General features: G+C 43.3%; 2 protein-coding genes and 1 long non-coding RNA gene across 6 annotated transcripts; 1 reads left to right on the top strand and 2 right to left on the bottom strand.

Moving 5' to 3' along the window:
• Positions 1–1,873: 1,873 nt before the first annotated feature.
• Positions 1,874–3,091, bottom strand: LOC113577331. The gene is made up of 3 exons (XR_003410617.2): positions 2,643–3,091; positions 2,431–2,509; positions 1,874–1,890 (listed from the first exon to the last, which is right to left on the bottom strand). It is a non-coding gene; the product is annotated as an uncharacterized LOC113577331 (long non-coding RNA).
• A 2,109-nt stretch (positions 3,092–5,200) lies between these two features.
• On the bottom strand, positions 5,201–7,799 carry LOC113577329 (zinc finger protein interacting with ribonucleoprotein K-like). Of its 2 annotated transcripts, none has more exons than XM_027009915.2 (3): positions 7,168–7,799; positions 6,552–6,884; positions 5,201–6,414 (listed from the first exon to the last, which is right to left on the bottom strand). In XM_027009915.2, exons 1-3 carry the CDS (start codon positions 7,634–7,636, stop codon positions 5,855–5,857), a joined length of 1,362 nt encoding a protein of 453 aa, XP_026865716.1. In that variant the 5' UTR covers positions 7,637–7,799; the 3' UTR covers positions 5,201–5,854. The 2 variants fall into 2 exon arrangements, with proteins under 2 accessions (XP_026865716.1, XP_026865715.1); XM_027009914.2 differs by having other exon boundaries at positions 5,201–6,417; positions 7,168–7,796.
• A 354-nt stretch (positions 7,800–8,153) lies between these two features.
• On the top strand, positions 8,154–22,662 carry zdhhc21 (zinc finger DHHC-type palmitoyltransferase 21). Of its 3 annotated transcripts, none has more exons than XM_027009918.2 (9): positions 8,154–8,185; positions 9,334–9,392; positions 9,802–10,041; positions 11,583–11,681; positions 14,022–14,133; positions 15,265–15,403; positions 16,813–16,929; positions 19,487–19,530; positions 19,676–22,662. In XM_027009918.2, exons 3-9 carry the CDS (start codon positions 9,888–9,890, stop codon positions 19,797–19,799), a joined length of 789 nt encoding a protein of 262 aa, XP_026865719.1. In that variant the 5' UTR covers positions 8,154–8,185; positions 9,334–9,392; positions 9,802–9,887; the 3' UTR covers positions 19,800–22,662. The 3 variants fall into 3 exon arrangements, with proteins under 3 accessions (XP_026865719.1, XP_026865717.1, XP_026865718.1); XM_027009916.2 differs by lacking the exon at positions 8,154–8,185 and adding an exon at positions 8,849–8,901; XM_027009917.2 differs by lacking the exon at positions 8,154–8,185 and adding an exon at positions 8,881–8,969.
• Positions 22,663–25,622: the final 2,960 nt, after the last annotated feature.

Raw genomic sequence — 25,622 nt, 5'->3', positions numbered from 1 at the left:
TTTGAAGTTTGGCACTCTGAGCTAAATTTCATCACTTTTGAGTTCTTTGTATGCGTATTCTAAGCCTCGCCAATTGCCTATTGGGTTGGAATTTGTACTGAATGTCCAAGGAACCCTAAGGATAATTTACAACATGTATTCATGTAAATATTTGTTGCTGAATGTTTTACAATAAGCAAATGAATAAACAAAAATCATATTTACCCAAAGAAATCTAATTTTCAAAAATTGATATCGCAACTAGTTTTCACTTTTGTACAACCACATTTTGTGTCTGTATAGGATTCATATAGTTCTATCACTTCTAGAATTGATTTGGTACTGCAAAAAAAGTGCCACGGATCTTGTAAAATATTGGTTCAGAGGTGAAAACCCCACTTTTTAAGATATTAACTCTATTTTCCCCAAGAAGGATTATTCCGTTGTCCTTAAAAAATTTTATGGGAAAGCAACAATATAAATTATCAATATATAAAAGAATTAAAGACATTTATTAATTGTCTGACTAATTGTCTGTTAAAGAATTTAGCCATCGATGGGGAGAAGAGAAAACATTAGGGAAACAAATAGATTTAAGCAATGATAAATGATAATGATAAATGCATGTTGGTTCAGTTTAAATTGTTAGCAATGTTTAAATGTTTAAATCAAGTATCTTTACTTGATTGTTTTACTCTTTGTCAATGACCGAATTGGATAAGGCAGAGATATTAATTCAATCATAAAACAAAACAAAATAGATTAAATCGGGGAGTATTTTCAAAAGAGAATATTATGTCTTCGTTCAGAGGAATCAGTGTTCTTTGATCCGGGATCCTTAATAGGCAAGTTTCTCATGTCTAGCCCTACGTAAGCCTTGCTAAGGTAATGTGAACCAGTTTGGGGCAAACTTCGTGACTGACTGTTGTAGGAAATCAAAATGCCATGATTGGACTGAATATTGCATCATTTATGTAACTTGTAAATATTTTATGTTTCATCCATTCCATTTTTTTTGTAAATAATCGTTGATAAAAGGGCTCCCGATAGAATCATTGGGATTAATAATCTCTTCCTCATGCATCGTCACTGGAGAGCAACCATGTATTATCGTTCCTTTGTTGAACCATCAATGTCTAGGAGAAAGCCTTGGGTTACCATGCATAGATAGTGATGCTCAACTACAAATAGAAACTGCCGCTCACAGGCTACACAACTTCATAACAGCTGTAGCCAGTACTCCTTTGACAAAGAGATGGAAAGAGAGACAAGTGCTTTTGTTCAGTAAAGGTTGAAAAGATGTTTAAAAATGCACAGTGTACCTTATATTGTCTGCAGCAAGGCCTTAGTCCAAAATTAATGTCCAGCCAAACAGATTAAATGAAGAAATGGAATACTTTGGAATGTCTGAGGTGATGCCTTGATCTGAAGCTAACTGAAATAGTTTGAATAAAGTAAACAAGCATAAAAATAATTAAGATCAAAATATAAATAAGCTAATTTAAAAAGATACATTTTCAATCATTTCTTAAAACTGCCTAGAGTGGGAGCCTTTCTTGTATGTTCAGGCAGAAAAATCTCAGTTATTATTACTCCATGTGCCTTAATATTTACAGCACAAACAGAAAGTGTAGACAAAGTGTTTCGGCAATATTAAATGGTTATATTATCATTTGTATCTAAAAGTGCATATGTGGGGCTATGCACTGGGAAAGAAATGCATTAAGTGATGTGGAGTAATATGACATTTGCCATAGCAGATGGTATCAGGAAGGGTCAGTAATCCTGTAAGATGAAACAACTCAGCCAGCATTAACCTGTCTATCCTGTCTACTGAATGTGATCCTGTGCTGTGTTCTGGCAATGTTCAAATGAAGAAGTAAGAGGCTGTGCTGGAGCTCTGGTCCGTTACTGTGAAGACATACAAACATGAAGGCATCAACTGTGTGTGTGTGTGTCAGGCTCCCCTCGATTTCTGTTAGATAAGGCTTTTTAAAAAATGTTATTATACAATCTAATTGCTAACTTAACACAACAATGTCCCATAAGTAAACTAAGAAGCCTAACATAAAAATATCAAATTTGAACATGAATGATTATGCATCAGAAACAGAATATCAATATATTCAAAATAACAAATGAATGACAATTGGAATTAAACATTTAGACAATGAAACCTATCTTAGGTAACCAAAAACTCGTATTTCATAATTTTAAGCAATATTAAGAAAATAGAAAATCACAACATCAAATTACAATAATATTTCAAAATTATTTGCCCTAACCAAAATTATATATGTTAATAGGCATCGCTGTTGTGATACCAACCACACCAGCTAGCTAGGTTTTACACATAGGCTACAACTTTTCATTGCACTGTGAAAGTTTTAAGAAATGAATAGCTTCAAAAGAAACATATAAACATGTCATTGTTAAGTATCCCATTGCTACCTGTAATGGCATCCAAACATAAAAGCTTCAGTTGCGGGCATGTGACTCTGCCTCTAGTACCATTAGAAAAGGTGTAAAACTGGGGAAAGATTGAAATGAAATGTTTTGGTCAAATGAATAAGAGACATATTCATAAGTTTGTATTAACCCGTTAAACGCGTATACACGACGACATTATTGTTTTTTCTACTTCTGACATTCACTAGAAATACCGTTTGCCCGTTCTGTGCTTGTTCATGTGACCTGCGCCGCCCCACGGACAGTGCCGAACAATCGTGCCCATTCTCCAGCACCGTCCCAACATGCATCATTCTTACTGGCCATGCTCCAGTGGTTCCTCTTGGTTGTCCACAATGCTATTCACCATGGTCAGTAAAAACTCCAGAAGCATTTCCCTGACCAAGAGTTTGGCCCCTGGCAAGCTCCTCAGATCTGGTTTCAGACTTTGCAAACCGAGTCCAGCCAGTAGCTCACCTCCTACTCCGACCACAGCCCGGGTTCTGTCTCAAACAGAAGTGACAACAAAATTCTTCTTTAACTGTGACTTTCAGCAAGCTTGAAGCAAGTTTCAGATAGTTTGAAGCAGCCTTCTGGTTTTTGCTCAAAGCTTAAACACAACACCAGAAAAAGAAGGTAGCTTCAACTATTAAATACATTTAGATCTTTGTGTGAGTCCCTGGAGGAGTGTGTGAACGCATCAAAGATGGTGTAGGCCGCCTGCCCAAAGAGCTATTTACTGGTTGGGGTAAGGGGGCATCTAAAAAGTGTCTGATCAAACAGAAAAAAAACTTTAAAAAGAAAGTCAAGGGAAGACCACATTCTTGACCAACTGTTTGCATATCACTGAGTCTTTCTAAAACAAACACATGATGTAAGCGGTTTGATGGCATATTTTTCATATGCTCCTTCATATACACATGATTATACATACAGCAAGACCAAATCATTGCAAAGCTACATTTAGTTCCTGAAGACTAGGTAGACAAACTAATACATATATTTCACATTTAATTGTAGACTCATAGCACTCAATATTCTGCAAAGGCATGTTTCAAATTTTCATTTTTAACACATCTTTTTTTTTTTTCTACCATGAGAGTAAGTATGTGTGAATAAGAATATGGACATTACAGCTCTAGGGCACACTCTGAGAGGAAGCACGGCTTAAATACACCCTGATGGAGTGACTGATTCCTGTTTACCTTAACGACACAGGGTGGAGGCATAGCTCACCGCAGCGTGAACATTACTGAAGCCAAATGAATCCACCAAATACATAAGTCACTGTAGATGAATACTTATCTATAAGGAAATCTGACTCAATGGTAGCTGCATAGTCACTATAGTCTTGCAGGTGTTGTAGCGATTTTAATGGTTACATATGGTGATTCATCTAGTGCTGTGTGAGTAATATTTTAAGCCCACACAGATGTGAGTGCGTTGGGGTGTAAATTTCTATAATAGTATTAAGCTCACTGCCTGCTATTCCTAGCATGGACCCTGCAGGTAGTTAATTTGCTCAGTTTAATACAAAGACCATACAGATACAAATACTGCTGGAACACAGCATGACTGAGTGTATAAACTACTTCAGTATTAACGACTCTCCCTTACATCCAAAACCCTGCACGGTCTTGCACCTCCCTACCTATCTTAGCTCCTACACTCATACTGCCTCACCCGTACACTTCGGCCTTCTGATACAGGTCTCCTCTGCATCCCCAAGTTTAGACTGGTCTCTGTAGGAGGCGGATCTTTTAGTGTCACGGCTCCAAATTTATGGAACAATGTGCCTCAAATTCTCCATCTCTGCTCTTCACTTTCCTCTTTCAAATCAGAACTCAAAACCTATTTTCTCAACATTTCTCATTAACTATTTTTCCCTATTAATAGCTGTTAATGTGTCTCCATCAGTATTACAAAGCAACCTTGAGTCTGTGAAAGATGCTATATAAATTAAACTTATTCCCCCTCCCCACCCACATTCAATAGGAGTGTAACATTCAAATGTTGGCAATTTAATTCAAGAGTAATTAAATAATACATTAAATTAAAAACTCAGACTATGAAAAATACAAGTATTTTAAAGAGTGCTGTTAGCAGTTTGCAGTTGAAGTGTGTGCGCGTGTTGATCTGACACCTTTGTGTTTGCAGACTGTAAATTAAGCTACTGCACAGCCCGTGTTATCCCGGAACACAAAAATTAAGTTGTCAATTTTCTAATTTACTCACCTTCAGAACAGGCAAAACATGTTCAACACCAAACGTATTTTGTCTTTTTGATTAAGAATTTGATTAAAGGCTCGAAAGGGGAAGTGTAATAAAGTTCTAGAAAAGAGAACCTCAGTGCCCGATGCAGAGGTGTCGAGTCACTAGGTTACACAAGAAAAGGCCTTCTGATTAGCCACCACTGCAGGAAACAGCTTGGTTGTGGTATGGGGGGTATTGAAAGGAACATCTTCGCTGGTGCGACCATGAACAGTTCCTTTTGTTTGGCATACAGACATTGTTTTGGAAAGCATGTTTTAGTTGATTTAATCCATTTTAAACATAAATAGATGCTATTCACGGATAACAACACCAAAACGAGGATATTGCCTGAAAGGATTGAGAAGAGTTTGTATCAAGGGTTTGTATCAAGTTTTTCAGTTTAAGGAATTTATTGTGATAGTACTGATTTGGAGTGACAGGCTTTAAACACGCTATTATCAAATTAAATTAAATGGTGTTTCCAGGATGTAAAGTACTCAGAAAAATGGCCACCACCAAATGAGTGCGACTCAGTGTATTTTGACCCAACAATGAAAAATTTTAAAATCACCAGCCATACACATTCAGGCATGTACAAATAACTTTAAATAAATGTATGGGCTTGTACTTGATTTTGCAGTTTCAGTCTGGCACCCCTGCCCTTCAAACCATTCATCCATATACACGTGGCCAGCGACACAGCAAACGTCTCATTTCAATCTACATATGCACCCAGTAGAATGAAAAAAAACAGAAACATCTTCAAGCGTTAGTAAAGAAAGTATTCAAAGTGCCCTGATTTTCACATCCTGCCTTTGCACACGTCGCTGTTGACATCACCTGGAATGTGACAGTTCACCAAGAACTGAGGAATGATCTGGCTAAACAGTACGGTGAGAGAAGCTAGCACTGGCCAGGGGGAGCGGACTGAAACGTGTTAATGCACAAACCGATAGCTTCCAAAGAGATTGCTAGCTATCCAAACTTTGATTAAAAATGTTTAAAATATGTTTAAAATATATAAACATGTGAACATGGTTAAAACGTGGTTCCGTAATTCCATATTTACTAACAAAATATGGAATTATATAATGAGCGAGATTTTCGAGCACATGTTCTCACACACCACACTACACTAACCCCCAAAAAAGACCAAACAAACCAAACGTCAAACTCAATCCGTAAAGCCGTGTCTGTCTCTACTGTGGGACTTCTGGTGGAAGCGCAGGCCACCACAGTTCCGGAAGCGCTTCCCGCACTGGCCGCACACATACGGCTTCTCCCCCGTGTGTATGCGGAAGTGTCGAGTGAGCGCCCCCGAGTGCCGGAAGCGCACGCCGCACACCGAGCAGGAGTACGGGCGCTCGCCCGTGTGGATCCGCAGGTGCGTCTTCAGGTTCTCCATGCGGTTGAAGTCCCGGCCACACTCGCTGCAGTGGTACGGGCTGCACCCCGGAGGGAACAGCTGCTGCTTGGCCGGCCTTCCCGTGCCGGATGCCTTGCTGCCGGCCGAGGGCCGAGCCCTGTGCTGCTGACTGTGATGCCGGCGCAGGTCGCTGGCGCGGCCGAACGAATGGCCGCAAATTTTGCACGGGTGGAGGTTGGGCCTAATCTGGACAGCATAGTTCTGAGAAGCAGGATGGCCGAGTTGAGTTCTGTCTGAGGGATAGAGGCCATCAAAGGAGGCAGAGAAGGAAGGGTGACCACCAACCGACGAGGGGATGATGTCTGAAGCTTCTAAAGAAAAGGAAAAATACACATATACCAGCAGAAGTCAAATCCATAATTATTATCACAGAATAATATCCAAGTACAATAGTTTTAGTCTTTTTACTTGTGAGATGAAAGTCTGTGAGATGAGAACTGCTTACCAAGACATTGGCTGGGTCCAGGTTCCACTGAGTCAGTCTTCTCACTCTGAAGCTGGTCTGGGTCTGGCCTCCAGTCCTCCAGTAGTTTGGATTGAACCAGAGATAGTCTGTCTGGCCCAAAGTCCTCATCAGGCCCAGGGTTAAAGCTGCAGCCTGATGTGACATCATCCTCACCTCCAGAACCATCATCCAGCTCTGGTTCTAAAGTCTCCTCCTTCACAAGGACAGGTTCCTCTTTGAGCAGAGAAGATGACTGATCTTGGTCATCTTGCACATCTGAGCTGTGCTCCACCTTCTCCTGCTTCTGTGGATCAGCGGCATCGTGCTGTGGACCTGTTGAGGTAGGTCATCCAAAACAAGGACATGTAAACTTGCTAATGCAATGACTTACCCCATTACATTAGTTCAGACAGTCCACTGTTGTCTTGACGAGAGCCAAAGCTTAGACACAATCACTTGAATTTTCTCGTACCTTCCTGCATTCAAAACTACAAGCCAGTTTGAAACAATAAGCACACATTTCTCAAATGGGCTTGACAAACAAACACACATAAATAAAGAGTCCTGTGTCGGTTAGTGAAGCACCTGCATGCAATTTGGTCCCCTTATAAATTACCTGACACCGAAGCCAGGTATTGTGAAGTCTTGGACGGTGAGTTCAAATCGTTCGAGCAGACACGTCCATCTTCACGAATTTCGCGAAAGGACTCCTCCAGCTGCTCGGAGCTGCCCTCGTATGCGTCCTCGGCCGCTTGGCCCTGCCCATCGGGCTGCGCCTTCCCTTGGCTCTTACGACAAACCCCGCTGTCGCACTGCCCGGGGTCCGACGGTGTGCTTTTGCGCGCCGTGTCCAACTCTTCTTCTGCTGTCTGCAAGCGCGATTTGAGAAACTTGTTCTCTCGCTGCGTTTCGTGCATCTGATCGCGGACGTCGCCCAGCGCTTGGCTTACCAACTTGGTAATTTCCAAAACCGCGATTTCCACCGCCACTTCAAACGCGCCATGTATAGTAGCCGCTAGTTCATCCTGAAAAGAAAGCGACACCTCGCCGCTCACCGCCAGCGTCGAGGAGCGACGGCTTGGCATTATCCTGCTAATCGCAGCGTGACTACTGTAACTGTAACTAAAGAATTATCCGCTACGACGTGTCTGAAAGCTACACACCTATTTACTCGGTGCTACTGAAACATTGTTTTGGTGCGGAAAAAGCGCAGTTGTCCCTCGTCAGCTGTACGAGCGCAAACAGTGTGAAGTACAAAGCTGTTGCAAAATGAAAACGCTTCAAAATAAAAGTTCCCGACGATTCAGGGACGGACTATAGACTGCATACAGTCTATGGTACAGAGGCTAAACATAGGATTTGACGATTTCCTGCAGATTCAATCCGAAAGTACTGTCAGAATTGTTTTCACTACAAAAATGATGTTATTAAACTAATTTAGATTTTAAAATAACAGGCTTTAGCCTGTAAATAAGATTTAAAATATTTCGAAGCCATTTTTGAATGTAGTAAATGTAAACGACGGAACGTGACTGCAGATTGTATCACGGATTTGGGCAAGAAAAGGTTGCTACGGAACATAACTGCTAGCGATATTACTACTACTGCTACTACTACTAATAATGTTTCATAAGGTACAGTTCTCAAGAGGTAGTTGGTAAAGCAAGTACCATGGGGTACTAAACACTCTCATTTCAAATTATTTTAACAATACGATGCTTTTGGAAAACGGACACCATCAAGGCTATGACACACACGTCAAGAATAAATCCCGCTTACTGATTTTTTTGTTCACATATGCAAACCGGGTATGAGCGCAGCTACACAGTATTCAGCTAAATGATGGTTTGCCCCTTGAGACCGGAAAGGAGCTTTTCATTTCCACGCGTTAGGGATTTGGTTTGTGTAAAACTACCATGAGACAGTGTCTGTTGCTGTTAAAAGCGCTATAAAAATTTAATTGAATTATAGTAGCGGTGATACTAATTTTAGTAGTTGTTTTTATTTTTTAATTGAATAATCCTCCCAGTTCAATTCTTATGTTTTCAGTTACAAGCATCACTTGAGTATCATGGGGTATTCTCGAGATTCGGGCAATCCATTTTATACATCGCCTACAAACAAATACGCTTTTTCACCTTTTGTTTTCATCAGATAGGGAACTGTACTTGTTCTCACTAAGCCCCTGTGGCGAGTATAGACGGTTGGCGAGATTTCTTTAAACAAATAAACCCGTTCACCCCCGTAACATAAGAGTGAGATCGTCTGAACCGAAACTTTTTTTTCCTGCTTCGCGGCCGCCGTAGAATCATATTTCGGTTTTGGGTGTATAACGACAAACTGTCAACTAGTAAGTGTTCCTCGACCGCGTCTGAGGATGTGGGTGAGGTTTGGGAAGCTTGTTTTCACCCTGTGATTGTATGTATCGTTTTTATGCGTCGCTTTATAATTGTTTGTAAAGCAGTGTTTGTGGTTTTTTGTTTTTGTTTTTGTTTTTTGGGGGGGGGGGGACGTGAGGTTAGGTAAGGCTAGCTGAGCTAGAGAGCGCATCCCGTCTCCTGGAGACATGGCTAGGCTAAAATAAGATAAGCTAAACTAAGCTAAGATCAGCTCTTCAGTGAGATTGTTTCTGAGAGCCAACACCACATCCCGCATCCTTATATATGTGGAAACGAGCTATATAACCACGACCTTTGTCACCAGACTTGTATGTTGTGTTTTTGATGTGTTGTAATGAAATGTGGACGTTTTACATGTTTGACTGGGTTACTTATTCTTTTAGCGTCCCATGGCTGGACCAGTTTCGTTGCTGGTGGTGCCTGTATATTAAGATAACCCAAGGTAAGAAAGTGTCATCAGTTTGTTACCCACTGCCTACACACACTGCTGTTCACACACTATCTATATTGGATTAATTGTAATACAAGGCACCTGAACGTGTAGTGGCTTTGCTGTCTTATTTTGTAAGTATGTGGTATCAAAAACTGAATAACTGATGAATATTGATAACTGACTAACGGGTGAAAATTGATAAAGCTCTCAAATAAGAATAGGCAGAACAAAGCAGATTTTGAAATGGGTGTTGCCACCCTACTGTGGCTTCTAACTAGGGACCCCCTCTCTTGGAGTTTACAATTTGAGAGCCTCCACTCACCATTAGACCTCACATAAATGCCCTTTCTGTTGCTACGCGATGCATTTTTCATTGGCCTCCTTCCAATCAATATATTCCATTCAAACTGCACTGCAGTGTCCCACCGTTGGCCTGAAGCTGAGCCTGTGTCCTGGATCAGAAGACTCTGGTGGTGTCCCGAGGCCTTGGGGTTATGCAGAAGAATGAAGCTGCGCATGCACTTTGTGGTGGATCCCATGGGCTGGTTCTGCCTGGGCATGGTGCTCTTCATCTGGCTCTACAACACAATCTTCATCCCTAAGCTGGTGCTGCTGCCACATTATGCTGAAGGACACATACCCAGTGCTCTAGTGGTCTGTGAGTAGCGATGGGCCAGTCAGTGTTATTTACGGATATAATGACCTCTATGTTAGGATTTAATTTTTTTTAACGTGCTGTAGTCTCAGTATTTACAAGGTAATACTCTTTGGTTTTTGGCTGTGTTGCTTAGGGTGCACCCGACTGCTGCTATTGGCAGTGACATTTAAAAAAAACCAAGTGAGCTAGTTTCACTGGAAGCCATTTATGGTGATGTCGCCATATTTCACAGATGAGGTGGCCTGCCGTTTGGTCTGAATGAGATCGTGCTAGTGTTTTCTTCTCTTACAAGCAGCCGTGTGTACATGCAGTGGTTGAAATCTTTAAAGTCATTTTTGGTAGTGCTTTACTGTGAATTTCCATATTGTACAACTAATGTTCTGGCCATAATGAGATCTGTTCTGGTTTTCTTTTTATTTTACGCCACAGTGTCAGCTTCTCTGTTGTTGACATTTCTTTTGTTCTCATGAAACAGACTCCTGGTGGAAATGCTCAATCTAAAGTCAACACTTAGGCCCTTTGTAAGCTCTCTTGTACATTAACCAACAACACGTTGACACACCGCTACCTGAGAAATGATTGTGCAGGTGCTTTTGGCTCTCTAAAAGAACGCAGTTCTGAATAAATTACACTACGATTCCTGCGGAGATTAACTGACAAGGATGTATATACCCTGAACATGATTACATTCTGTCCTTTCACTACGGAGCCATTGTTTTGTTTCTGGCACTCTGCTGAAATGCTTATTGACTAAATCATTGGGTATGCTATGACAGAACATGAAATGTAAGGGTATACTTAGCAGGACTTCAACCGATTTGAAATGCTGGATTCTCATAAGTTTAGGCACGATCAGTACTGACCTTCATCTCAAACTGAGAACCAGTTTGACTTCATATATGCTGCTGATTACACAATCACCAGGTGAATGTGACTGTATTGCTATTAGTTTCGGGGGTTCTCTCACACTTAAACGTCTACCTTAATAAGATAGTTTGTGCAGTGCCACTAGGCAGGGGGAATGAGTACAATTGATGTCAAACCTATCAGACTGGTTTGTTTTCTAGTCATTGTGCAAAATATCCTTTTCTTACCAGCCTATTGAGTGCTGTAGCTCACCTGGTAGAGCAGGGAGAGCATGCTCAGTCATGGGGCGGCTCACAGGGACCACATGTACAGTCACGTACATGCAAGTCACTCTGCATAGGAGCGTCTGCTAAATGAATGCAAATGCATTTAGAGCAGGTGAGCTCAAGTCATGTTCTGGAGAACTCAGAATACTGCAGAGATGTCTTACACAGTTCAAGTCATGAAGGGCTTGATGATTAGCTGGCAAGTTGAAGCGCCTGTGTGGAATTGTGTGAAAACAGAGCTGTAGCAGGATGGTTGCCCCCGATCTAGAGCAAAGCGCTTTTCGTCCTGTCCGCGATGATGGTATGTGCAGAGAAATGAAATCCTTCATATGTTTGGTGTTTATTTCCTTTAAGTAATAATGTTTTCATTCTCTCTCTTTCTCCCTCTCCCCACCCCACCCCACCCAGGTTATTATCTAGCATCACTCTTGTGTGTGTCTGCACTGATAAGGGCTTCGACAGCTGACCCCGGGCGCCTCGCTCCAGACCCCACAATCCCTCTCGCAGGTAATTTATTTACTTTGGCATCTCAAGTCCTGCATGAGCAACAGTGCAGCTACTGTGAACAGAAATTACTGTGTCGCCAGCAACAATGACACATGGGATTTTGGCAGGAGACGTTGCTGTCTAGTTAAATTAGAATCTGTACATAGAATCTCTATTTAATAAAAAACAAATCTTTATGTGCCTCAGGAGTATATCCTGACAGTGATTTTGGGTGGAAGGCGTGCGCTGTAGATCATTAGATTGTGTTGTCATAACACTTTCACGTATTTCCAGCTTTAGTAAGGAAGATGGTCTTTAGGCAGTCCACCTGTAGTGTATTGTGTATTGTTTTTGATATGAAAACTCAATCAGAAAATCGGCATGTGCTGTAACCGCCAGTGAGCTGACACAAACTAATCCTCTCTCTGCGCTGACATAAGTTTCTTTTAAAATGGACAAAGCACAAGGCGAGGATGGAGATGACATTTTGTCTAATGGGACAAAATAGACATTTATAAATTCGGTTCACCTTTTAAACCCCTCTGTTTCTCTCCACACTTGTACGCGACTAATAGACAGGTTCTTAAATTCTCATTTACAGTTCTGTTAGGCACACAATATGTAGCTTTACATTTCAGTATTACTTTGAACCCACTGCTCAATTTTGACATCATCTTTGATGACACTCTACATTGTGCTTAGAGTCAAGGGTTGATGCCAGACTTGACTTTGTCTTATATAAGATGACACTTTGTTTACATAAATACTTTTAACATTTGTTGCTCATGGCTAATTTGATATTTGTTGTCAGTTTAGCCTGAAGACACACAAATGCAAGCAGAAAATGCAGTAGATTTCAGCTTAGCATTTTATGTAATTTTACACAAGGGCCAGCAGAGGACAGTATTGTGCTGGTTTCAGCTCAGCAATACGTGATTATCTTGAATTGCAGTGCTTTTGGGAAACTGGGCTTGGATCCATGACACCTTTTACCATGCTAATTGGTGGTATAACTGGTAGAGAACAATGTTGTTGTTGTTTTTTTTGATGAGGGCCTTTTTACACTACTTAAGCAGATGTCGGTCTTAGGGTGTCCTGCTCTCACCCTGCCGTACCCACACCTGCCTTTTGGATTGGGAACGATGCAAATATCCAAATACTTGTAAAGCCACGAAACTACTCTGAAACGATCCGACTTGGCCGACTTCATCAGCTAATTTGTAGTGAAAAGTAGGTAATCACATGATCCACATAAATGGGATGGGGCGGGGGTGAGCTGGAAATGCAGTTTTTCCTAAACAAATACAAGTTAATGCGGAATTTTCAAACATTTTTATTTGGTATTGGTGCTAGTTTGTGATGCAACAAGGGGCTTGGAGGATTATTGCGCTACAGTCGACCATGTCGTTAGACTAGATATGATTGCCTTGCTGGAATATGTGCGCAAGTCCATACTTGGCCCGCCTCAAATACAACGATGCTGTTGCACGGAGATACGTTTTTATCATCTTTTATACGTCAGATTGGTGGAGGAAACGATCAGATTTCAGTACCTGTTCACCCTCGAACCGAGACGACCATTGTCAAGTTTAACAAGTTCCTCAAATTATACATTTATAGCATATAGCAGACGCTCTCATCCAGTGCAGTTTAGAGTAATCCTTTGTTGTCTCCATAGGGAAAAAAAAACAAAACCTTATGCTAATATTACATTATAATATAAATTACATTATAATGACAACATCATATATACTGTGTATAAATATAGCTGTATATAAATAAGCATGGGGATTTCCTTCTGTGGGAAACTCCTGTAGTTCAGTTAACTGGGCAAGATCTTTGACTGGATGTTTGAGCAAAGTCTTCTGCTCCCAAAACAGACTTTAAAAGGCTTCTCCCTTCCTTCACTCTGTACTGCCCGCTTGTTTATGATGAAGCGCCTACGCTGGCTCCTTCTGCCACTATTTCTACATATAGATTTATATATACATTAATGTGGATAATGATCTTTTAATGTCCTCCGACCACGGTCGCATATCTGTTCTATGCTTTTGTTAGGTAATTGTAGCTTTAAAGGTGCCATTAACTTTCACTGGACTCTATCCAGCCCCTCTGAAATGAAAACTTTGTATAAAATGCCTATAAAATACACGAAAGAATTCTCATATACCGCAGCTAAAAAAAAAAATCCCGAGAGCTCACGGTAGCGACCAGAAGAGCGGTCAGCCGAGCCTCACAGCAGAGCCGGCCTTGTCCGACACGGCCGTCCCGCGGAGTGTTCCCGACGAACGAAGTCGTACAGTCTGCCCGGGTTGTGAATCTCCGCATCCCATTCCTGTGTGTGTGTGTGTTTGCTTGCAGAACGCGAACAATGGGAACTGTGCAATAAGTGCAACATGATGAGGCCCAAGAGGTCGCACCACTGCAGCCGCTGTGGATACTGCGTGCGACGCATGGACCACCACTGTCCCTGGTAAACCTGCACCCACACCCGCTTCATCGACATGGCGCGCGCCAAAGGAGAAAAGGGGTCATTCGACTTTGATTGGAAGAAATGGAACCATAGAACAGATATAGGTGTGCAATAGGGGACAGGACCTAAACCCACGGGAAGCGTTAAGGCACATCGGACATCGTATGACCCCTTGTTGAATTGTGCCTTAATTCTTGATCGTCTTTGCTGATTGCTGGATATCATTTGTCTTGAAACAATTATGGTATGCTGTTCTGGTAAGTCTGCATTTTATTCAGTTATTCTTCAATACTGTAATATTTGTGAGGCAGTGAAAGCCTAAGAAAGACGCCCCCTCCCCCCGTGTCTGTCAAGCTGTTGCCCAGTGTTCATGAACAGATAGGCTTTTTTCACCGAATGTCATCCCGGGGTCAAATGCAGTCCAGGCATCCTTGCACAACCCGGGCATGACGGACTTTAGACCACCTAGTCTGTAACGCGACTACCCCAGTTTGTGGCATGGATACTGCAACGCGATTTTGCGGCCGTGAGGCCACTGCGTCCACGACTGGAACAAACGCGGAAGGACACCCGAAACCGAACAAAGCCGACACAAGAAATGGAGCTACGAATCTGACCCTTTGCCCCAGACGGAGGGTTGTAGCCTTAAACGACCCCAATTTCCAGTCAGTGTGTATGTGTGTGCGCACCTGTGTGTGCAAGAAGTTAATAAGGCCTCTATAGAAAGGTAAAGTAGAAGGAAGGAGATATCTGATGACCAGGTGAGTGTGTGACCGCCAGCCCGCAACGCAGCGGTACAGTACGACTGAAGAAGGCCTCGGTCTGTCTGGACTCAGCAAATCGTGACTCCCTGTCATCGCCTGTAATGGCCAAGAGAGAGGGGAAGGTTGGGGAAATGCCTGTATCGTTTTCTCCGCGTTTGAATTAAGCTTTGGCTGCCTTTGACCCCCCGTCCCCGATTCCTGGTTTCTCATTTCCGTTTAACGCTTACCATACATCCTCCTCTTGATTTACAGCGCCCTCGCGTGCTGGCCTGTAATTTCTTAATTCCCGTTCGTATTTTTGTTCATTCGATGCCCGTAAAGGTCGACGCAGGGCTGACCGTCTCCGTGCGCCTGTCTGTCTCCGCAGGATTAATAACTGTGTCGGGGAAGACAACCACTGGCTCTTTCTGCAGCTGTGCTTCTACACTCAGGTCCTGAGTCTCTACACTCTGGTGCTGGACTTCTGCCAGTACTACTACTTCCAGCCTCTGGCTTCGATGGACCCGGTGAGACCGAGCTGCGCTGCCCACACTTGACAGTGAAGCTCAGAGAATTTTGCATTGGAAGGCCACTTAATACTTTCAGGTTGAACTAGGGCTAACTCATTTTGATCAATTTTGAATGGTGGCTTTAAATGGCTGAAGGGTTTTAAGTCCTTGTGTTGCGTTTGGAAAAATGGATGCTGTGGGAAGGAAGTTGCAGCCCATCACAGGAACATCAGTGTGGTCTTTGTGAAGCCTCATGCCTGTGATTCGTCCCGCTCGGGGCCATCTGTTGGCTGGTTTATTAAGCCGAGCACTTTGACTGTGGTTGCTTGGCTACAGCCGTCACTCTGCCCTCCTTGTGTGACAGCAGATTTAGGTGTTGCCTTTTAAAAAAACGTAAGAAAAACGTAAGATGAAAGTATTTGCATAATGTTGGGGTTTGTTTATAAATTTGCCAGAGCCCCATTTTCCAAAAGCATCATCGGTGTTTGGTGCAATGCTCACTCTGCCATTTAACGGGAATCTTTTGTGTTGAGCTGGTTTTGGAAAAAGCGGCCCAGATTGTACAGCTGATTGACTGTAGTGATTTTCTGATGGTATGGTTCATCAGTCAGTAAGCAGTCATGTTCATTGAGGTTCAGCCTTAAAGCCTGGGATTTTGAGACCCTGTACAACTTGAGTATTTGTAGAGGTAAAGACGCTATAATAATAATAATAATAATAATATTTATTATTATTATTATTATTAATAATAATAATAATAATAGTGTTTCATTTTTTTACAATACAACTTTGTATTAATTTTCAGTTTTATGCAATTATTGTGAACTGAACCTAAATCGGTGTAAGATGAATGTCTGCTCTCCATATCCACTTTGCATTAACTCTCCCTCACAGTCCTTCTCGCCCATGCTAATCAAGCGCCTTCACAATAAGAGCTGAAACAGCTGAGCCATCTCCTCCGCAGTAGCCGGTGGCCTACGAATAAAGCCCATAGTATCTCATTTCCTGTTTTTGTTTATTTATGCCACATTGTGTGTACGTAAAAGAACCAAGCTGAGAAGCGAGAGGCAGTGTGAATACACACAGAAGCATCTGCGCGGGGGAGATAGGCACATTATCTCCCCGACAGGCTGACTTTTCAGTATCGGGCAGGATATGTTGAATCGGGGTGCGTGTTTGGAATGATAGAGGCATAGAGAGAGCCTCGAGCCAGGCAGACGAACACGGAACATAGAATCACTGCCGAGAACAAAAGTCTTTCCTAACGAGCCCTGCGGAGATCCCGGTTTTGTCTTTGCGCGCGTGCACGCGCGGCGCATTAACATGCGGCCAGGGACTGGGCTTTGAGCTATCGCCGTGCGTGCGGCGTGACTTCTGTTGCTGTTGCTGTTCGTGCTGATACCCGCTCCTTCCTTTGTCTTTCGCAGGTGGTGTTCACGGGGCGGCACGAGCTGGCGCTGCTGCGTGTGTCCTGCTTCATGGCTCTGGTCATGTTTGGAGGCATGAGCAGTCTCTTCTACTCGCAGATCACGGGAATCCTCTCTGTGAGTCAGCCTCACCTACCTAGCTCTCTCTCTCTCTCTCTCTCTCTCTCTCTCCCTCCCCCCCCCACTCCATTGCTCTATCGCTTACACATATACAAGCCCACAGATTACACCAAACTTTTGCATTGTTCCTTCTTTTCTTTCCCCATACTCCTGCCATAATAGAGCACCACTATCAGAGGGGAAAGCCTTGTATATAAGGAAGACGTCGTCATGACTCCGTGCACGTCAGAATGTGCGTGGCTTTGGCCTCACGGCTGTTTTAGACCAGGAGGGCGTGGCTGTGGAGGCCTTCAGACCTTAGCAGTCTTGCGGCACGTGGCTTTGGTGCCCGCTGGCCTCCTTAGAGGTGGCTACTACTCAAAGTAGTGTTCGTTGGTTATCTCTTTATATTACTGATTTAGCCCCTTGACTGGAGCAGGGCTGAATAGGTGCGTAATTCCTTTAAGCTGCACTAGGCTTGCGTGGGAGGCTCCAGCGTTTAGCCTCCTCCTGTGCTCCGCCAGGTTCTTAATACTCTCTCCCTCACAGCTAAATGGCCCGTAGACGCCAGACTGACACACTTTGCAATGACCCCTGGAAGGAGAGCTGGCCTGTGGCCCCCTCTGCACATGCTGACACATGTCGCGTGCGCACACGTGCCCCTCGCCCAGTTGTTGCAGAGCCTGCCCTTCCTTTACCTCTGAGGAGAACTGGTGAACTGCCTGTAAGGACCATAAAGACCTCAAGTCCTTCTGTCATTTAAATAAAATGGCATGTTGGCTTTTTTTTGGGGGGGGGGGGGGGGGGTTTATTTGTTTTCTTTCCCAACCAGTCGCTGGATCCTAAAATAAAATCTGGTTTAGAAGGAGCCCTGGAGAACATAAAAACAAGGGTCTCCCGATCCACATGATTAGGAGGGGGTCATGGCTGTGATGGGGGCGGGGGGGATAATCAGTTTTGACTCTGATCCCTTAATTGACGACTTCATGCGTGGACCAAGCCAAAGAGGATTAGGTGTGAGGCAGCTACGTCCAGAAAATGACAGCAACCCTTTAAAAAGGGGCATTCTTCAGCCTAATCTAACTTTCTATTGCCCAGTCATGTACTTCAACCTGTGAGGAGGGGTGGGGGGGTGTTTGGTCAGTGATATTTAGGACAGCATTGCATGTTCGTTTGGGAGGAGCAAAGCAATGGAACACCCAACATACAAAATAAGGGTCCTCAGGCCTCCAAGAAGAGATGAAAATAGTGCAGTTGGTGCCTCAGTTAGACTTTCTATTAGTGTCTGGGGAGGAGGAAGGTGAGTGAACAAACTACATCATGTTCTAATAGAATAATAATTGCACCCACTGTGTAATAGAAAAGCTGGATAAGGCTTGGATAACACACCAGCTATTCACAAGAACTTCAACACAACGATGACTTAAGCGTCAGTGTCGTATCAATTTCATATATTACTTGTATGATGTTTACTTTTCAAGAAACAAGACCTTGAAAGTGCTTTGAATTGATTACTGTGATGACTAAGTCGCTTTTTGGGATCTATTAAAATGGCTTTGAACTTTGTCTTTTTGTCCTTTCCAAGATCTTTTGCTGCTCCGCCCGTCATTCTCACTATTTCAGAACGATACAGGCTGAGGTTCCAGAAGAGGCAGTCATTTAGCACCAGTATTATTTAATTTATGGGTAATTGCCCAAGGGTGTCCACGGATGTCTCTGAGTACTTCTCCTCTCCTCTCTGTGATTACCTGACTGGGTTGTATTAGCTGCCATCTTCGTTAGTTGATCAACCGAGGCCGTATTGGCAAACGTAACCTCTCTCAAGAAGAGAACGTGCATGCCGACAGCTGTGCGCATACGCCTCTGACCTGTGACCCCACCGTCCTCTGATGTGGAGCATTATGGGGTTTAGTGGCTGGCAGGGTGGTTGTCGTTGCTATCTTGAGTGTTAACACCCTTTAACCAGTGATCGCTGATAAGAACCTCCATATCGAGGTTAGCACCGTTTACTCTAGCTTCAGCTAGACTTGGTAGCCGAACTTACCGTGCAGGAATTTATAATGCACGAGGTTTTCCCACCCCGGAAGCAGCGCTCAGTCGCTGTCCATTCACTCCTTTTCCCTCTTCATTCCTTACGTAGGTCTCCCAGTGATGGAGCTGACCGAGCTTCATTTACATTCCCCCACTGCAGTCCTTCCTTTCTGCGCCCGCTTGGGTCGCCCTACCCTCTTACCTGGCACGCGCGCGTGTGCGGAGGATTTGACTAGGCCCGCGCATACGAGCCCTTTGTGTGCATGCAGATGCCCTCCTGCCCCCATGCCAACTTGGCAAGATGAAGAGGGCACCGAGGGGCTTTTTCACTGCTGAGAGCGTCACTCTTTTGTCTCGGTGCACGCGGTAGCATCTTTCGTCCTCGGCATGGGAACAACAAGGAGGTCTAACGCACTTGCATCTGAAATCGCAGAAAGTGTCACAAATCGGAGCTCCATTTTATCAGTCATGTTTCATATGTGTGAAGAGTTCAAATTGTTGTTCGACCTTCACGTCCGCCTTTTTCTTTCATTTGTTCTAACAGGACATGACCACTATCGAGAAAATGTCCCACTCCACAGATGGGATGTAAGTGATCCTATTCATGCTAACGGAATAACGTGTTTCTGCCTGTATCAAATAATCCGACCCAGGGTTCTTTCTACAGTTTAGAAAGGTATCTAATCGACCCCTTAGTTATGAAGTGCTGGTGCGTTTTTGTGCCCTCCCCTAGCGGTGCGCACCGGACCTGGCAGCAGTCTCTGGCTGAGGTGTTTGGCACTCGCTGGAAGCTCCTGTGGTTCCTGCCTTTCAGAAGCCGCCGCCCCCTGCACCCAGGCTCCGCCTCCCACGTGTAGCCGGACGGCCGGAGGCTCCTCCTCCTCCTCCTCCTCACTCCTCACTCCTCCCTCCTCTACCCCACTCAGCCTCCACTGTGGCCTGATGTTTGTAAGGTATCAAAGCTCCAGTCCTCTTCAGGGTTCAGTCTGTGCGTGATCTCGGCCATGTATGTTGAACATGAGTCTTCTTTTTCCAACGCCAAGGCTAGCTGCTGCTCTCGCCTCATGGAATTATTGAAGGCTAAACGCAATCTACTTTTACATTTGGATAACAGTGTATTTTGTTTCTTTGTTTTATATCGTAAACTTTATAAGAAACCTCTGAATGTGTGTCATAGCGTTTCCTTAGGTAAGGAAACCTCAAGGGTACGACTATATTATAAGGGAATTGTTGTTTCCAGGGTAACACTCCATAAGTAGAGCTGGGCCCAGGCCCCTCCTCCTGCCTAGAGTTGTAGATGTGATTGGCAGGGTGCGGGAGGTTTTCTCTCTGGCTTTGTAGGGTGGGTGGCTGATGGCTCCAGAGGTGAGCCATGACCTCTGGCAAGAGCTGAGGACAGAGCCAGACAGCCTCGAAACAAACGCGCGCACACACCCCTGGCTCGGTAAAACGGCACTAAATCCTCAACTTGAATTCTGATCGCCTAGCAGGGCAGCTTCTGCTGTGTCCCATGAAAATGCGCTCCATTTGATCATTTTTGTCATCGTCTTTATTTTACCATATTTTTCTGCCTCTTGGAATATTGTAAGACATTTGGTTAAATTATATTTTTAAGACATGTGCATATTCTGCAAGGTTAATTAATTATACATACATAATTCAAATAAATTATAGAGATGAATTATACATGGCCTTTTTATTTTAAGATTCCTTTTCCCCAAAGATATGAAATGTGAAATCCATGACACCAAATAGCTAAAAATAGAATGAACACCCAAATGTGCGATTAGCTTTTGATTATAGTTCAGTGGTTATGACTTCACTTAAATCCTCCAAACTGTATTGCATCAAAAAGAATGGAATTAGTCTCCGATTATAATAGTTTTTAGCCACAGCGGTTAAATATAGCAGCACAGCGGGGAGCGATATGTTTTTTTGGTACCTCTTGTGCAAGCTTAAAATCTTGTAATAAATTATTGAAGTGCCTCCTCGCAACCAGTCAGACTTTCCATTTGGTGTTATGATGCACCTTTTTAAGTAGGTTCTGAATGGCTTTCCAGTAGGTATGGCTGGTACAGATTTCTTTCCAAAATGTCATAAAAAGAACTTATCAATATAAATTAAGCATGTCTTGCCTTCAGAAGGAAATTCGCCATTTAGTGGAATAGTTTCACTTAACATGCATCAGCAAGTAAATTCTGCTATTAAACAATTGTAGTTCATGAAGTACTAAATATTCTTAATGGAGTACTCTTACAGCTCATGGAAAGCTTATACTACAATATGCAACATTTAAGATAAAGACTTAACCCTATGCTCATGGTAGATATCTCAGCCTTATTTTTGCACCATTTTGAATTCTTAGATTGTGTGTACCGTCTGTGGTGACATTAAATGTGCTTTACATATATGCACTCTAGGTGCCTAACCTTACATGATTTTGTTTGGATCGGAATTGTATTGTAACGCCTGGTTTATGTTTCTGGGATGTAAATGAATTATGTTCTAACATTTGTTTACCTCACTTTTTAAAGTTTGCCAGAAGTTTTAGCTATATATAATTTTTTAAAATTTTTTTTAAACAAGTATTTATTGGAAATCAAACAGGTTCACATCCAGGATGAATGCTGAAATCGGTCCAGGACAAGCCGATCCAATGTGGTGATGCTTCTACTACCTATTTAGCCAGTCTGCTGTCTGAAATCTGAAAAAGAACATGCCTATGGCAGCCAGAATGGACCAAAAAGTCAATTCCCACAATGTCCTGTCTGGGTACTGATTATTTTACACTAAATAATTTTTCTGTGCTGCGCTACTTGCATATCAGTCTGACTTTTAAAGCCTTGTGGGGTGTTTGCTTTTTAATTTAGCAAAAGGGACTAAAAAAAATAACAATAATAAATAAATGTTTTAGGGTTTATATTTTGATTGTACGAAGTAAGCATTAGTGAATCTCTTGTTAACACTGCCGTGCTTCTTTGATTTCAACATGGACTCCTAGCTGTGTTGCCCTGTAATTCTTATGGCAGACTGCTTTCAAATGCACAGCACACCATCACTCATGTCATACTACCGGCCTGGTGGACACTGTTTGTGGCATGAAAATGTACGGCAATGATGTGATCTTTTAGTAGATGCTGTCGGCTAAATGTAAATGGAACCGTACAACACGCCTCACGTTACGTGACACAGTGGCGTGGCTGTAATGTTCTTATGTTGCTTTGATATTACATCATGTGGAATATGTAAAGCATTTTAGCGTATGGAAACCACTTTAGCTCCATTTCAAATGTACTCAATACTCAATTTAAATTTAGCAAGGTTGTGACGTGCATATCCGTCTTACAACTGTAAAGCAATAAGACCTAGCGTTTTCTTCACTGTGCTAGAACAGATACAAAAATATAAATACTACTATCCAGATGCTGACACGTACTGATGGTGTGAGTTGGCAGACGTGTGCAGGTAGCTCGCGCTGTGCAGTTGGGTCTGCGTCTACTGTCACGAACGGTAGAAATGACTGTCGCACTGTTGTGAGGTCTTTATTCAGGTCTAAGACTACTTAATGATTGTTGGCGTGTTTTACCTTTTGTTGTTTTGTGCAGAACCTTCACGTGGTGTAAATCAATGTTAACCTTTGTGCTTATGGGATTACACAGAATGCGATATACAAATTGTTATTTATTAGGGCATTTTTTTAAATAAATGGCGGTTTTCAAACTCCATGTGTAGTAACTGTTAACTTTTTTTTTTTTTTTTTTTTTTTTTTTTTATAAAACACACTCTACAAAGCTTGCTTCTCACACTCTCTTTTTTTAAACATGCTCTTAGCATTCACAATGACCTCAATATCAGTAGCCGTAACGGCTGTCATCCGAGTTTTGTTGTGTCTGAGAAACAGCTCACAGACCTAACTGTCATCCCAGAGTAGAGGTGCAAAGGTCCTCTTTCCATTTGTTTCTCTGCAATAAAGAGTTCCCCCCACGATCCCCAATAAAGAGTTCCCCCACGATCCCCAATAAAGAGTTCCCCCACGATCGGTGGCAGCATCTCAGCTGTCAGTCATGCCCACAGGTTATTTTACTAGGCTCACCCAAATAAAGCTTGGGGCATTCCTCCTGGCCAGACACCCCATCCCCCGCCGCCTTCTTACCTACCCACTACTGTTCCCCGTGGGCCTCCGCTTGCCCGCCGTTCCACGGTCCCCTCTCTCCAACTCGAGCTCACAGCTTGCTCAGCTGCCTCTCAGGAAGGATGCCTCCTTCCCAGCGCACCTGGTGGTTTGTTCCTTGCCTGCTACCAGCATATTTGCTCAGTCACAGCTGGGAAACTGGAAGGTTGGGGAAGGAGGGATGGACTCAAAACGAGCTCAGCGGAAAAGCCGGATTTCTGTGGAAAACTGTTTAGTTATGGAAACCCTAATGTGAATGTGTAAATTTTATTTGTTTTTTTTAATGGGATTTTTATTTGATTTTATGTTTTGTTTAAATTTTAAGTGTTCTTGTTAACGTTGGTTTACAAACTCCTAGAGAAGATAACAGGTTCTGGTTTTAAGGCTTTGGTGTTGATCGAACATATTTTGGTTTTAAATCTTGTAGGCTAATTGTAGCCTATTCAAATCAACACGCATGAACTGCGCCTATACCATTATCGAGAGTACGCTGTTCAAACAAGAAGGCGCTTTGTGGAAATTTGTCAGGTTACACATTGTGTAACTGTTTGCCGCGTAAGCCATTTTGGATAATGCTGGTATTTGTTTATGGTAATGCTGGTATTTATTTTATGCTCAGCTCCTGTGGAAAATGGCTGAACACTCACCAAAGAGGGCTGGGTGTCCAATCCTTGCTCTGCTCCACAGTCCAGCCAGACACATGGTGTCCACTGAGCAGACACTTAGTGGTGCATGGACATATGAAACCTGTATTTGGCCGTCACATAAACAAGCCCTTCCTGTATCTGTGACTGTCCACGCCTGGCTTCACTCCAGGCTCAACATAAGTCACATCTGTGAATTTGCGGGTGTTTAAACAAACTCGGTATGCACACCCATGTATTGTTTCCTTCACTCCAGAAATGTTAATAAAGCCCTCCCAGTTGGGTCTTGAATTGTTTGATTTTGGTAATTTATGCCAGATGTAACCTTTTAGTTGGATGTGCGAGGGTTTTGGCTTGGAGGGGTTTTGGGCAGCGTTTTGTCGGCGGTGCTGAATATCGGCAGGCGTGTCGGCCTCGCCTCTCGGCGCCTCCGTGAGCCCCTGGCTCAGTGCCCCGCGCCTGCTCTGCCCGTCTCTGTCAGGGCTCATGCCCTGCTGTTTTGCCACGGTCGCTCTGGTGATGGGCCGCGTGCCACACACGGCTGCTGTGACAGCTAAGCGCTGGCTTTGAGTCGCCAGTTGGAGCCCCGTGGCGTTGCCAAAGCGCTGATGCCTTCTATCTGTTTAATCAGTGCTTGAAAGGCACACAAGGCCTGTCGGTATGTCCCCGGGCCCCGGAGCACCTAAGCCGCAGCTTTGCTTCTGGACTTTGGCAACGGCAACTTTTTTTTTGCCGCTTTTGGCAATCGCTTTTTTATTGTGATCCTTCTTGCAAAATAAATAAATAAATAAATAAATAAAGTTATTTTAAAGTTTACTTGAGTCCCCGTGAACTTCAAATTAACTACCATGGGAGGTAGCATATAAGTTGCTATTGCAGTCAGTACCGCAGTGATGATGCAGCATTGCTTGTTGCTATAATTATGGAATTACACACCGTCAGCGCCTGAGCTTGAAACTTCAGTCTGGAAAATTCTGGAGCATAAAGAAGGTTTTTCCCCCAGAACATCCCGACAGTACTTGATTTCGCAGTGTACTGTCCTCCTCTCCTTACTTCAGGGAAAGGATACAACAGTGCTCCGCTACGACTAATGAGCGCCCCATCCTAAAGTACAATGCTGCGCACCATGTGATTTCCATTTTGAGGGCTTGCTGTGTGTCCAACCTGGAAGCTTCTTAGCTATTTAACAGATGTCACTGTGGTTATGGTTTTGCCATCATACTGAATGGAGGGCTGTCATGTATTGACAGTCCCAGCATTCAACAATAAAAGACGTATAAACAGCATACAAAACAATGAAAATACTGTAGGCCGTCAGTGTTATTTCTCCTTGCTCTAAAATGTCTCGTCTACCAGCTGCTCTTTGAGGTGTTCAGAACCACTCAGTTGTCATGGGGTTTGTACTGTATACTGGCCCGTTGTTCTACAGGAAGCCCGGTTACCTGAGTTCTGAACTGGCAGACGTTTGCTCTGAACTTCCCCGGGCAGACCACCTGAGAGCCCTAGACTCAGAATCAAGTTGCAGGTCTTTTAATCCTGCAAAGAATGCGCCTGTGACTCCTGCAGCAGTGTTGCACAGTGAAACTCTTGACGGCACTTCTCGACCGGGTCTTCCGCTCCTATAGCCGACTCCGCCATTCAGCCACAAATAAACCCCTCCCCAATCCCGCTGCCCCGCTTTCTTTGGAAATTTCGGAAAATACACTCGAGTTGCGCAAATGTGATTTTGGTTGAGAGTTGTACGTGCGTGCGCATTAGTCCTCTCAATCCCACTCGCGCACAGTGAAAGGTGACACATTTTCCCTTCGCTGGATTTAAAGCGGCTCCGAGTGATGGACATTTTGATAAGTAAAAGCACTCAGTGG

This window comes from Electrophorus electricus, chromosome 19, assembly GCF_013358815.1.
Source record: "Electrophorus electricus isolate fEleEle1 chromosome 19, fEleEle1.pri, whole genome shotgun sequence".
Classification (NCBI taxonomy): Eukaryota; Metazoa; Chordata; class Actinopteri; order Gymnotiformes; family Gymnotidae; genus Electrophorus; species Electrophorus electricus.
The sequence above is the reverse complement of the archived record's forward strand: the minus strand, read 5'-3'. Positions and strand labels throughout refer to the sequence as shown.